We start from the raw sequence: 14,305 nt of genomic DNA, 5'->3' as shown, positions 1-14,305 counted from the left end.
TGAGCTAACATCCATGCTAATCCTCCACTTTTTGCTGAGGAAGACCAGCTCTGAGCTAACATCTATTGCCAATCCTCCTCCTTTTTTTTTTCCCCCAAAGCCCCAGTAGATAGTTATATGTCGTAGCTGCACATCCTTCTAGTTGCTGTGTGTGGGACACGGCCTCAACATGGCCGGAGAAGTGGTGTGTTGGTGTGCGCCCGGGATCCGAACCTGGGCCGCCAGCAGCGGAGCGTGCGCACTTAACCGCTAAGCCACGGGGCCGGCCCAAATTCTGTGAATTTTAAGATTTAGCATTCTGTGTCATGTTTTAAGAGAATTGTACATAGTATTAAACCTGTCAGAGTTAGACAGCTACTGATTTTTTTTGCTTTTATTTTTCGAAATCTAAAGATGGATTTGAATACCTTTCAAAAATAGTGTTGGAATGAACTTTTGGGAAAAGCTTTGACAGCCCAAGAGTTGAGATTAAGTTTGTTTTTCCTAGTTTGTTTTGTGCACTGCATGCATTAGAGACTTGTGCCTAGGGTGGTACACCTCTGAGGGGCGACTTTAAGACTCTTGCTACTTAACTTACAGTTTTATCATGAGTGCGCTGCATTAATAGATTAGTTAGAGGCCTTTGGCTACGTTTTGCAGAGATCCCAACTCAAGCTAGCTTAAATAATAAGGAGATTAATGACTCATAACTAAATACAGAGGAAGGACGGGCTTCAGTGTCAGTTCAATCCAGTGTTGTAGGCTCTGCCCCTCTGGAATTCCAGAATTACCTCAGCAGTACTCTCCACTTACGTTGGCTTCATCTTCATGTTGTACTCTCATTGTGTCAAAATGCCTATAGCAAGTTTTTGCTTTGCATTCACATACTGCAACATTGAGGTTTCTCAACCTTGGCATTATTATCATTTGGGGCCAGGTAATTCTTTGTTATTGTGGACTGTCCAGTGCGTTGTAGGATGTTTAGCAGCATCCCTGGCCTCTACCCCTAGATGCCAGTAGCACCTCAACCCTGAGTTGTGATCATCAAAAATGTCTCCAGACATTACCAAATGTTTGCAGGGCCTGGGAGGGTGAGTAGGGGGGCTGTGGGTGGGTGGGCAGGCAGTTAGTGAGAGGGAAGAAATACCCTGGTTGAGAACCACTGGTCTAAAGGAAGACAGACCATTTTGTCAAGTGACGGTCTTAAGTGTGAGGAAATGTGTTCCCTAAAAGACCCCAAATTTCCCATTTTTGTCTTATTGGCTCAACCTGGGTCACGCCCTGATTCCTGACCACCAGTGAGGGGGATAGAATTTCCTTCAGGCTAATGAGGCCCACCACTGAAGCGAGGGACAGAATCAGTTCCCCTGAGGCGGGTGACTGTTGGGGGGAGGGTGGGTGCCTCAACACAGTCCGTGGAAAGGGAGAAGGGAAGCTGGGCAGGAACCCAGCAATGCTTGTTACCACTGCCTTCAAAATTTGTCTTGTTTTTCTTCCTCTCAGTGAGGACTATGGAAAGAACTTTAAGGATATTACAAATCTCATCAATAACACCTTCATTCGGACTGAATTTGGCATGGCCATTGGTCCTGAGAACTCTGGAAAGGTGAGACTTATTCATGCATTTAGAAAGGTGTGCTTGATGCTAATACAGGACTGTCAGATATTAATATTGGAATGATCCAGTGATGCACAGCAATATATTTAGTTTACTATTACTATGTTTTAAAATTTAGCATAATTTAATACTGATCACAAAAGAATGGAATTTAGCACACAGATTCTCTTTTGGTCCCTGTCCAAGATACACCAAAACTCTTCATCATTGTGCGGCAGCTCTTTAGCATTACAACGTATACTCCTTAAGACAACGTTTTAGTCTTTTGGGAAACTGGCTAACCTCAAACTGACCAGGCTCAAATTCATAGGTATGATGTGCTAGCTCAATTCAGGATAGTATTTTTTTTTTAATTTTTTATTTATTTATTTTTCCTCCAAAGCCCCAGTAGATAGCTGTGTATCATAGCTGCACATCCCTCTAGTTGCTGCATGTGGGACACGGCCTCAACATGGCCTCAGAAGCAGTGCTTCGGTGTGTGCCCGGGATCCGAACCCTGGCCACCAGTAGCGGAGCGTGCGCACTTAACCGCTAAGCCACAGGGCCGGCCCAGGATCGTATTTTTTGATAAGACTAATACTTGAGGATTGGAGTGCACCAACTAATCTGTTCTTATAACTCTTCTTACTTTTGGAACTAAAATTTTCTTAACTAATGTCTTGAAAATGGTACAAGAACTTCCTGTGCTTTTATAGTATTTGCCCTGAATCTGAGCTTTCCTCTTCCTAATCAGGTGATTTTAACAGCAGAGGTGGCTGGAGGAAGCCATGGAGGAAGAATCTTTAGATCCTCAGATTTTGCGAAGAACTTTGTTCAGACCAATCTCCCTTTCCACCCCCTGACTCAGATGATGTACAGCCCTCAGAACTCTGATCATCTTCTCGCCCTCAGCACTGACGTAAGTCTGGTGGAGGAACTTGTCTTGCCTTTTGCATTTTTATAGTGTCAAAAAATACTGTCTTAAAAGGACCCTGTAGGTAATGCTTTTATATTGGACTGCTTTCTAGTGACTTCTTATGTCAAGAAGTGTGTATTTTTTGCATTTTTTTCCTATTTGATAAAAGGCACAATTTTCATGGGCTATCTATTCCAGAAAAGTATGATGTCTAGTTGTTAATACGGTCTTTTTTAAGTGAATAGGTGTGTGCTGTTGGACTAATGAATTAGAAAACAGTTTAATGTAATCATTCTTGTGCTGCAAGGGACAAGCATAAATTGTCAGACTCCTCATGTTGTTATTGTTCCTTTCCTATGGCCAAACCACATCTTTATAATTACTTCTTTTTTGTTAGTTCCTTAGTATATAAAGCATATTGATTTCTGTCTTTGACACTCATGTGTTAAATACCCAGAGTCTTAAATCCCTGCACCCCCTACCACATTCCTATATTTTCCCCAGAAACCAGCGTGCCGCCCTAACCCTCCCAACTGTCTTCTGAAAGTTCTCCTCAGTTCCCTGAGGAGCATGTTCAGCTTTCCTTTCCTGGAGGACCACTCTCCTTTATCATGGATGTTAAGTGCCCGAAGTGGCTGAGTTGTTAGACTATGATAATTATAATTGTCCTTTACGTTTATATGGCTCTCTCTCATCTTATTTCTTAGTGTGTGGTCTACTGACCAGCAACATCAGATAGAAACCCCTGGGAGGCTGGTTTAAGAGGCGAATTCCTAGGCCCCGATTCAGATATAATAAGTGAATGACTTTGGTTGCAAAGTGGCTAGTATTTTTAACAAGTTCCCCTGCTGAGCCTGCACAGTAAAATTTGAGAGCTGTTCTGGGGACAGAAACAGGATCATCAAAGGTGGACAAGTCGGGCTGACCAAAGGGAGGATGAAGTGCACTGGAAGAGAGGTCTGGGTCCTGGGCCTTCTGGGGGCAGATCTTTGAGCAGAGGTAGGGCTGGAGGGCTCAATGAGGGTCAGAGTTCAGCTTAGCCAAAGGAGGCCAGAGGAAGGAAACTAGCCTGCTGGGTAGGCTTCCGATCTTACAGCAACGGTTCCTGGATATTGACCTCCAGCAGCTTGAGCTGAAGGCCCTTCAAGGGAGCAAAGAGACCCTGGACAGAACCGTAGATTCTTTGACTACTTCATCTCTGTTACTAAATATCTTAAGGTTATTAAAACAGGCTATCCTCAGGAAGAGGTAGGCACAATCTACTTTTATACCTGAAATTTCTTCCAATTAAGGGTGAGTTTGAAGTACAAATAATCTGTGTGGAGAAGGTGGACCAATTTGTACTAACGTGCAAATTGGTGATTTTAGACCCTTTTCTGTCTTTCTAAGTAGAATTAGGTAAATTAGAAATACTGAGAAGTGAGCATTACGAGAGGAGGAAAAGTTTAAAAAGGAGAATGGTGGGTGAGAGTGGGAGAGCACTGAAGGTAGATTCTGCCCAGATCAGCCCCATTTAATTTCCGCTGTTCTGGAACATCTCTGTCCTGCCTCCACTGAATCTGAGCCCAATAGGCTCGTGTTGCCAATGTAACTACATTGTCAGTCTTTATCTTATTAAGTCTCCTCTGTTTTTGAAAGTATTGGCCAATCTTGCCTTTTGAAAACTCTGCTTGCTTGGTTTCTGTAACCTCATTTCCTTTGATTCTTTTCTACCTTCTAACCATTTCTTCTTGGTCTCTTTCTTAAACTCCTTTCAGCCTACCCTTAAATCCCTACTGCACATTTCACTCTGAGCAATCTCTTCCGCTCTTAACACTTTAACTACCTCTTATGATGTGTAAGATTCTCAAATCCTCTCTGGCCCTGGCTTCCTCCTATTTTGCTGCCCCCTGGATGTCTCTAGCTAGATGTCCCACAAACTCAGTCGGAAACTGACTTCTGCCGTTGTCTTCCTCAGACATGCTCTTTGTCCCTTAATCCTTATACTAGCTAAAGATTCCACAGTGTGTCTTATCTCTTAACCAGAATCCTAGAGTGATCAACTTTGACGCACACTCTGTCCTGCCGTGCAGGCTGTCATCCAGTTCTACTGAATCTAGCTTCTAAATTCTTCCTGAGCCTCTCCCTGACAGCCATGGTTTAGGGCCTCACTAACTCTTAATGAACTAATGTGGCATTAGTCACTGCTTTTCCTGCTTCTAGTTTGGACCTTCTGAAATCCATCTTTCCATTGTTATCCAAGTATTCCACCTAAACAAGTAAAACTGACTATCATTTCACTGCTTAGAGCACCTTCCTTCTTCGAGTACCTCATATAAAATAAAGACCAGATTCCTCAGCATGGCATAGAAGGAGGGCTCTGTGAGCTGGCCCTCACCTCTCTCCTTAGCATTTGCTACCCCTTTCCTCACCTTGGAATTGGTGCTCCATCAAAGTCTGAAGGGTTTTAGCTCCCTGCACCCACTTCTCTGCCATTGTTAGTACTAGTCTCTCTTTGTGCCACAACATCTTGTCTCCCCATTTGCCTTCTTTTGGTTACACTGCTCATCATTTAAGACTCAGTTCACAAACTGTCTCTGGTGCAGTGTCCCTCTTCTCCCTACTCTTACCCTAGAGACCATGTTTCCGTAACACTTAGCGCATTGTGTCAAACTTTCTTCCTATCTGTGCCCCTTGTTACATTGTGAGCTCCTTAAGAGCACAGAGTGTGTCTTATTTGTCTTTATATCCCCAGTGTCTTTGTATCGACAGTGCCTTTCACATAGTAGGCACTTAATAAACATTTGTTATTCTGCAGTCCCAGATCCGGAGAGGGCTCCTATAACTCGGTGTGTGTGTCTTTGGAGCTCAGGCAGCCCGAATGGAACTTCAGTGTGTGTTTTATTGTCCTGAATGATTAGATATGAGTTATTAAAGGTCATACAAGCAGCTGCACAGGATAAAGCTGGAATTTTGATAAGTCATTTATAATCTTTCAGAATGGCCTGTGGGTGTCCAAGAATTTTGGGGGAAAATGGGAAGAAATCCACAAAGCAGTATGTTTGGCCAAATGGTGAGTAACAGAAGACTCCATCTGTGCAGAGCCCTCAACCTTTCCTGACAGTGCTGCCAGAAGTCACATGAATAAATATCGAGCACTTACCCTGTGCCAAGTACTCTTCAGGGTGCCGTAAAGGATATGAGAGAGGGATATGACACAGACCTTGACCCAGAGGAGCTTCTAATTCTGCTGGGAAAGAAGACTGAGTCTCACTGAATGTTAGAATGTAAAGTATAAAACAAGGCACGTCACTGAGTAGCTGCTGTCTGCAAAAGGTTTATTCTCCATAAATGGTGACGTCAGTTGGAACAGCATAACATACAGCTTTGATTTGGGGACTTACATACTTCTCTGCGCCCAGATTTACACCCCCTCATCTAGACATCCATTTCAGTGATGTGTAATGTAGCGAGGAATCAGGAAGAAAGCCCAAAGAGCTCACACTGTCCATGCACCAAACTCATTCACTTCTCTCGGTGAGACCCCCTGCCAGGTACCTGCTTACAGATGATATAGTGGAGGAGGCTCTTACTTAGGAGTCACATCATCTTTGTTCTAACCTGGCTCTGCTGCTAGTCAGTGGCTTAACCTCTCTCTGCTTCAGTTTTTTCCTTCTGTGAAAGGAGATTTGTCTGGGGAATTGGGGGGATGGTTAAGTAAGAAACGAATTAAGAGCCTTTAGACCTCCAAAATTCTGATTAGGCTCAGACCCTTGTTTAGAACCACTTTCTTCTTTCTCTTTGACTAATTTCAGCAAATTTGTTAATCTGGTTTCCCAGTTGGTAGCAGATTGCTGCCAGAGGTGGGGTATATGAGTGCTAACAACAAGCAGATGCCAGCATGAGAATCCGCTGCCTGAGGGCTGCGTGGAGGCAGGAGAACTACAGGAGCAGACGGAAACTGAGAGAACGTAGCAGGATGAAATGATTTAGTGCAAGATCAAGAGAGCACTCGTGCCTCGGTAACTTCTGATGGGAACACTCTGTTATAGTTTCATATGGTTGATGTTCACAATGACCCCTAATCCCAAGGAAGAGATTAATATTTAATGTCCTCTACTTAGGGAGTCACAGAAATGTGTAATACAGACAGTGCCGAATACGTCTACCAAAATTAACTAAAATATAAAAAAATGTTGCTTAAATAAAGTGGGCCTTTTCCGGAAAATGTTGGTTAAATGAGGTTTTTACAGCACCACTATGGTACATGTGCCACATCTGCTTTCATTTTATGAATTTTAATGAATTGTGTTTGTACCTTATATGGTCCCGTCAGGAAGGAAGTAATTTTTAAAGTAAGTTAACAAATTGTTTCATTCCTGATGGACCTAAAATATGTAAGATGTGTTCAAATAAAACGACAGTAATTTTAATCATTAAAACTCATCTTTGCATACGTGTATCAAGTCACCACAATGTACACTTCAGATATCTTACAATTTTGTCAGTTTTATTTCAATAAAGTTAAATGAAAGACACAAAAAAACCCATCTTTAAAAAGTTATTTTAAGATGGTGTTTTACCTTGTATCCTATACAAAGTTTTTTACCTTTTGTAACTCGTTTCTTTGTTTAGTGTCTAAATATAAGATAACTGTGTGGCTGATAACTGTTTACTCACCTTTTAGATCTTTGATCTCTAGGAATTTACAACCTAAAGTTCTGAAAAAAATGTGTTCAGACCCAGCACCTTTTGCTGGTGCTAATCTATAAGTACTCTCAGGTCTGAACCTGGTTCCCCTGCAAACTCCCTTTCCAAATTACAATTTACATAATTCAACCTCTGACCCAGTTGTCTATTTGTGATGAAAGAACTAAATTATTTAGCTCCTGCAAAGCACTGAACTAGGTTCTGAGGGGAAACATGAAACTTAGCACCTGTCCTGAAGAAGCCAGTAGTGTGGTAGGAGGGTAGGACGTACACTATGCGATTAAAATAACTTAATAGGAGACAGAGGAGTGCTGGCTGATGCAGACTGGCACAGTGCTCTAGAACAGGGTTTCTCAACCTCAGTCAGCACTAATGGCATTTTGGACCAGATAATTCTTTGTTGTGGGGGCTATCCTGTGCGTTGTAAGATCTTTAGCAGTATCCCTGGCCTCTACCCTCTAGATGCCAGTAACAAATGTCCTTTGGGGAGCAAAATCACCCCTAATTGAGAACCACTGCTCTAGAAGTTTGCAGCAAAGAAGCTTTCCAGTTGGACTGACAGGGAAAGCTTCATGGAAGAGCTAGATTTTAAGCTAGAGCCTGAAGATTATGAGGGTGAGATTTAGTTACACAAGGGAAAAGCATTTTAAGAAGGAAACAGTATAAGCAAAGGCAAGAGGCAGATTTGGAGAGTGTAAGTAGATCAGGTTGACCAGTCAGAAGAGTTGGTATAGAGAAGTAGTGGACTGTGGGAAATGCCTGGGTCCAGGCTGTGGGGCACCTTGCCTGGTAAGGCTGTGAAAGATTTGGGGGTATAGCATCCAAGAAGGCAGTTTCAGCTAATACCTTTGGATGAGGCTTATCAGACTTGCTTGGGGTTTTGTGACTAAGGTTGGCACAATCCATTAGCAGTCTTGAATTGTGTGTTTTCCCTGTCTTTGCCTCATTGTAGGGGATCAGAAAACACCATCTTCTTTACCACCTATGTGAATGGCTCCTGCAGTAAGTATGTCTTAGTCCCGGAAAAGAGTGTCCTGTTGTCCGTTCATGGTAGAATATTCTGGATTCTAAGAGAAACATCAAAGATCCTTCTATTTTCCTCTAATTTCAATAGCTAAAGATAGCTGTTAATGATTTTTAATATCTTGAAAGTACAACCAAATTACGATGCCTAGAACAAATAAAAATGCAGGCTATACATGGAGACAGTATACTTAATTTTAGCAATGTATTTACATAAAGTAAATATTAGGCTACAAACAATAACAAATTGAAATGCATAATGATTTCGGCAAAAGAGCGTGGATTGTGTTTGTGTTGGTGGAAGCCGTTGACTTACCAGTCAGTGGCACAGTTTCAAAGCAGAGAGCAAAATCTTTCATTTATTCATTCAACAGATTCATTTCATTTATTCATTCATTCACTTGAGCCCCTGCTGTAGTATGCTAAACACTGTTCTAAGGGTGGAGAGAACAAGACACCTAAGGCCTGCTCTCATGGAGCTTAAATTCAAGTAGGGATGTTGCATGATCAACAAGAAAACCAAAACTCAAACAAGACAACTTAAAATAGAATAAGATAATTTCAACTGTGTCATGAAGAAGGTAAAGCAGGATGCTGTCACTGTGATATTTTTGTGTAACACTGTAGTGGAATTAAGTAAACTCTATCTTTCTGTCCATTGTAAAACCACACACATATAAAATAAAACCCAGATGTGAATTTCCTATGTCTAATGCCATATCACATTTATATTGTCGCTTGATTAACATTCATAGGATTAAAAATCCTTTAGCTATAAAATTAAGAACAATTCTAAAATGGTTGTTTTGAACTAGAGGCTCACCAGTCAGTGAAATTTTAATTAATGTTTTGTCTTGTTTAAGAAGCTGACCTTGGGGCCCTGGAATTATGGAGAACTTCAGACTTGGGGAAAAGCTTCAAAACCATTGGTGTGAAAATCTACTCATTTGGTCTTGGGGGACGTTTCCTTTTTGCCTCTGTGATGGCTGATAAGGTGAGTGTTTCTCTCTTCTTTTTGGGTTGTGATATTTCTGTAAATATGCCTCAAATAGATCCCTTTTACGACTTGTACTGACAGAGTTTCTTGCCTTTTTGCAAGATTTAATATCACTGTAAGATCTGGAGGTGCTTCTTTTTATAGAGGCTGATTGACTCCTCTGGGGTCCTCTGCCCTTCAGCCTCTTGTCACCACCCAAATTCTGTTATCTGTTTTAGGATATGTAGACCCAGTGTTTGGGCTTTACTCAGACATGGGTAGCTGAAAAAAGCAATCCATTTTCTCATTATCCAATAATAGTAATAATAGAGATAGGTAACATTAATTGAGTACGTACTGTATACTAGGTACTACTATTCTTGGTCGCAGGACTACAACAGTAAACAAAACAGGTGAATGTCCTGCTCTCAGAGCTTATATTCAAGTAGGGGGATAGATACTAAACTAATACATATGATGTAATATCAAGTAATGATTAAAGCTCTGAAGAAATCTAAAGCAGAGTAAGGAAATGGAAAGTGACAGGAATGGAGCAGTGCTGTTTTAGATATGGTGGTTTGGCTGGGCTCTCTGGGACCTGACTGAAGGGAGAGCATAACTATCTGGACATCTCGGCGGAGGAGACGGTAAGTGCAGAGACCCTCAGGCTGGAGCGTGCTTGAAATTTTGAAGAAAAGTGAGAAGGGCAGTGTGGTTGGAGCACAGAGAAGGGCAGGCGAAGTTGGGGAGCCAGCGGCCAGGTCCTACAGGGCCTTCATAGCTCACGATTAAGACTTTGGCCTTTATTCTTGATGTGTTGGGAAGCCGTGAAAGGGTTGTGAGGAGGAGAATGACATAATTTGGCTTTTCTTTTTTTTTTTTTTGTGAGGAAAATCAGCCCTGAGCTAACATCCATACTAATCCTCCTCTTTTTCCTGAGGAAGACCGGCTCTGAGCTAACATCTATTGCCAGTCCTCCTCGTTTTTTTTCCCCCAAAGCCCCAGTAGATAGTTGTATGTCATAGTTGCACATCCTTCTAGTTGCTGTATGTGGGACGCGGCCTCAGCATGGCCGGACAAGCAGTGCATCGGTGCGCGCCTGGGATCCGAACCCGGGCCGCCAGTAGCGGAGCGTGCGCACTTAACCGCTAAGCCACGGGGCCGGCCCCTGGCTTCTCTTTTGACAGAATAGGTGTGTGTAGAATAGCCTGTTGGGGGCAGGAGTGGAAGCAGCAAGAGCAGGTGGGAGGCTGTTCGAGTAGTGAAAGAGATGGTAGGTTGGACCAGGCTGGATGAGGGGAGAAGTGGTAAGATAGTGGATATGTTTTTAAACGTATTGCAAACAGAATTTGCTGATAGATTAGATGTGAATTGTGAGAGGAGAGGAAGCAAGGATAACTTTAGAATCTTTGGCCTGAGCAACTGGGTGAATGGTGGTACCATATACTGAGATGGCAAAGACGGCAGGAGAAACAGTTTTGTGGGAGGAAGATCAAGAATTCAGTTTTGGGTATGAGATGCCTATTAGATATATAAGTGGAGATGTCCAGTAAGCATTTGGGTACATGAATCTCCAAAAATTATACCGTATGTAAAGCCATGTGACTAGATGGTATCTTCTGGAGGAATGAGTAGGTACAGAAGAGGTGGGAGGACTGAGCACGCCCTGAAGCACCCAACACTTAAAGGTTGGAAAGAGATGGAGAATCCAGCAAAGAAGACTGAGAGGGAGAGACCAGTGACGTAAGGGGAATAGGACAGTGTGATGTCACTAAAGCCAAGTGAAAAAGTGTTTCAAGAAAGAGGAAGTGATCAGCTGTTTTAAACTCAATTGAGGTGTTGAGTTGGATGAGTTCTGAGAATTGTCCACTGGAATTGGTAACCTTGACAAAAGCAGTTTCATTGGAATACTGAGGTTAAAGATTGATTAGAGTAAGTCCAGAGAGAATTGGAGATGGGGAAGTAGACACAGTAACTACAGATAACTCCCTCGAGCAATTTTGTAATAATCCTCCCAACAACCCTATGAGCTAATACTGTTATCTCAATTTTTATTTGAGGAAATTGAGTAACTTGCCAAGGGTCACACAGGGGTGGAGCCCTGGTAGAAATCAGACTGTCTGATTCCAGAGGTGGCCTCTGTATTGTAGCCTCCTATACTGTACTGCTACTATCTACAGTATTAAAATTCTATGCGCTTTTGAATTCTAGTTTCTGCCTATAACAATAAGAGTAAGATTGGAAGTAAACATCTAGATATGAGTTAGAAAAATAAGTTAAATGTACTTGTCACTGAACTTTAAAGAGTATTTAACATAGGGAGGCCCTGGGACTAATTCTCACACCCTGGCTAAATGTGTCTAGTAGCTATTTTAAACGTTTATCAGAGAGTGGGTGTTAATTGCCTCCTTAACAGAGTCCTTTTAACAGCTAAATACTCCCTGATCACCTTCCTTATATTAATTTCTGACTCTCCTTGGCCTCTTCCCAGCCTGTGCATGTTCCCTTTATTATGGCTCTTCTGAGAGACTTCGTTAAAATTAAAGAAGAGGTGTGTCCAATCTTGACTTCCCTTGTGATCTCTCAAGCATGGATTTCATCTCCATTTTCTAGACCCTTCATTATCTAATTCTTTGGATTATGCTGGGACTATCTCAAAGGGACCAAACTTTCATGCAGCAGTCATCATTTTAAGAATTATTTGAGGAAGCATAAGCAAATGGTTATAAAGCCAAACTAATGATGGTCCCATCAAACCCTTAGCTCTATTGAAGGAAATTGAAATGTCAGAGGTTGGGAGGATAGTATCTTATAGGGCCACACCAGAATGAAGAAGCCAGAGAGGAAGCCAAGATAGCCTTACTTAACAATAGAATGAATTGTTCCTTGTCTGGAACTTTGCTAGAGGTTAGAAATTGCTTTGGTAGTTGGTACTGGGATGTTTCATTTATAACAGTTATATACCCAGTGAGAAAATGGATAATGATACTTATAATTATTAATAGTAATGTTCCTATTCATGTCCCTGCACGTGGCATCTTGACAGAAAATTTAAAAAATAAATATTGGCATTTGTTCTAGGATACAACAAGAAGGATTCATGTGTCAACAGATCAAGGGGACACATGGAGCATGGCCCAGCTCCCCTCTGTGGGGCAGGAACAGTTCTATTCTATTCTAGCAGCCAATGATGACATGGTATTCATGCATGTAGATGAACCTGGAGGTAAGAGCTTTTTAGTGGCCCACCCTTGAGTGTATAGAGATTTAAGCTTCAAGCCCTCCTTTGAGTAGCTTTCCTTCTTAAATCGATTTTTCCTCTTATCCCTATGAATTTATTAGTGTCCTACTGCATACTCTGTCTTAGAGATAGTTTGTAGCCTCTGTTAAAAAGACACTTGTCTTGACACTCTAATATGGTTTGTGTCTATGTCCAAGTGTTCTAGAGCAATGCTACTCAAAGAATGGTCAGAGGACTGGTACTGATTTGCAAACTCTTTGTTACCAAATAAATACAGAAAGCAAGAGCAAGCGTTTAGAAACTCTTATAGCCATTTGACAAAGTAATTTTATATCTATTGAATCTAATGATAAGAAAGTTGAGGATTATATTTTGTCTATCTTTTATATTTCATTTTTATAGTGATTAATTTTTATTATATTTTACGAAAGCATCAGTTTGTGACATGCTGAAAATTTAAAAATTGATCCTTCAGGGGCCAGCCCCATGGTGTAGTGGTTAAGTGCGCATGCTCCGCTGCTGGTGGCCTGGGTTTGGATCCTGGGCACGCACCGATACACCATTTGTCAGGCCATGCTGTGGCGGTGTCCCATATAAAGTGGAGGAAGATGGGCACGGATGTTAGCCCAGGGCCAATCTTCCTCAGCAAAAAAAAAAAAAGAGGAGGATTGGCATGAATGTTAGCCCAGGGCTGATCTTCCTCACAAAAAGAAAAAAAAAAATTGATCCTTCACCACAGATAGTTTGAGAAGCATTGTTCTAGAGTATAAAGATTTAGAGCTGTGTAAGATATGAATCTAAATACAGTGTCTCTGCCACCAAAATGTATCAGAGAAGAGCTTGTCTGCAGCTTCTGATTAATTCATTCAGTAAACTCTGCATCTGCCATATTCCAGGCACTGAGCTGAGCGTTAGAATTAAAGATGGACACGAAGAGCTTGAGTATCAAACCTCAGGTCTGTGTCTACATCATCAAGAGAGACAGTTGGCTAATGTGTGCAGTCAGTCAGGCATGTGTGTGGTTAGACTATTGTTTTCTCTCTGTTCCCTCCCAAGACTTAGTGTTTTTGTTTGTCTGCCTATTTCAGAGACCGGTTTTGGCACAATCTTTACCTCAGACGATCGAGGCATTGTGTATTCCAAGTCGTTGGACCGACATCTCTACACCACCACAGGTGGTGAGACAGACTTTACCAATGTGACCTCCCTCCGCGGGGTCTACATAACAAGTGTGCTCTCAGAAGGTGCGTCTTAGCACAGCTGTCCTTCGGCTGAACATATTGGGAGTTGAGGCTTTTGGGGAGACTGATGGACCTGTCCCCTCAGTAATGATGCCGCCTGCCTGGCCAACAAGCCTCCCCCTGTAAATTCTGCCTCTCTATTTTAAATGTTAGGGTAAATAGAACTAAGAAAGAGCAAAGCAACAGCAGGTAGAAAGAAAGATTTTTTGGGTGCTGTGTTGTTTAGTTGATAAAATAAGTCTTCTCTATTGGGAGGTTCAGGCCTACAGGCACAAGCCTGGGTTTGAATCACTTCCTGCTTTCCTCCTTGTAGAGAGGGCGTAGCAATCGCCAAGATTCCTCTTTTGTTCCTCTCAGTGGTTCTGCAGAGCACACCTTTGCTACGGCCCAGTTATACAGACAAACATATTACTCTAAAGTACAAAGACTCTTAAGGTTTTATTTATGTATTTATATTTTGGTAGGAGGTGGGAATGTTTGTTTTTATTTTGTGAAGACCTTGCAGTGGTATACAGGGTCCTAAGCACCGCTGGCCCCCTGTTTGCTCCCTAACCTCATCTCTAACGCTTCTCTCCTCTGCTCTCATCACTCCAGCCCTCTGCCAGTCCTTAAACACGCCAAGTGCACACACTCATGGTTTAGA

The 14,305-nt window shown here is 42.0% G+C and overlaps 1 protein-coding gene across 3 annotated transcripts in view; it reads left to right on the top strand.

The window, feature by feature from the left end:
* The window catches only part of SORT1 (sortilin 1), a 60,519-nt gene that overhangs the window by 28,974 nt on the left and 17,240 nt on the right, over window positions 1-14,305 (top strand). Inside the window, exons 4-10 of one of the 3 annotated variants that reach the window (XM_058538702.1) lie at window positions 1,483-1,585; window positions 2,331-2,495; window positions 5,471-5,544; window positions 8,134-8,183; window positions 9,071-9,198; window positions 12,262-12,406; window positions 13,510-13,665. In XM_058538702.1, coding sequence (XP_058394685.1) covers window positions 1,483-1,585; window positions 2,331-2,495; window positions 5,471-5,544; window positions 8,134-8,183; window positions 9,071-9,198; window positions 12,262-12,406; window positions 13,510-13,665 — 821 coding nt within the window. Of the gene's footprint in view, window positions 1-1,482; window positions 1,586-2,330; window positions 2,496-5,470; window positions 5,545-8,133; window positions 8,184-9,067; window positions 9,199-12,261; window positions 12,407-13,509; window positions 13,666-14,305 lie in introns of all 3 variants that reach the window. The other 2 variants (XM_058538701.1, XM_058538703.1) reach the window with 2 other exon arrangements.

This window comes from Diceros bicornis, chromosome 4 (genome assembly GCF_020826845.1).
Source record: "Diceros bicornis minor isolate mBicDic1 chromosome 4, mDicBic1.mat.cur, whole genome shotgun sequence".
NCBI classification, from domain to species: Eukaryota; Metazoa; Chordata; class Mammalia; order Perissodactyla; family Rhinocerotidae; genus Diceros; species Diceros bicornis.
Note: the sequence above shows the minus strand (reverse complement) of the source record. Positions and strands in the feature narration are given on the sequence as shown.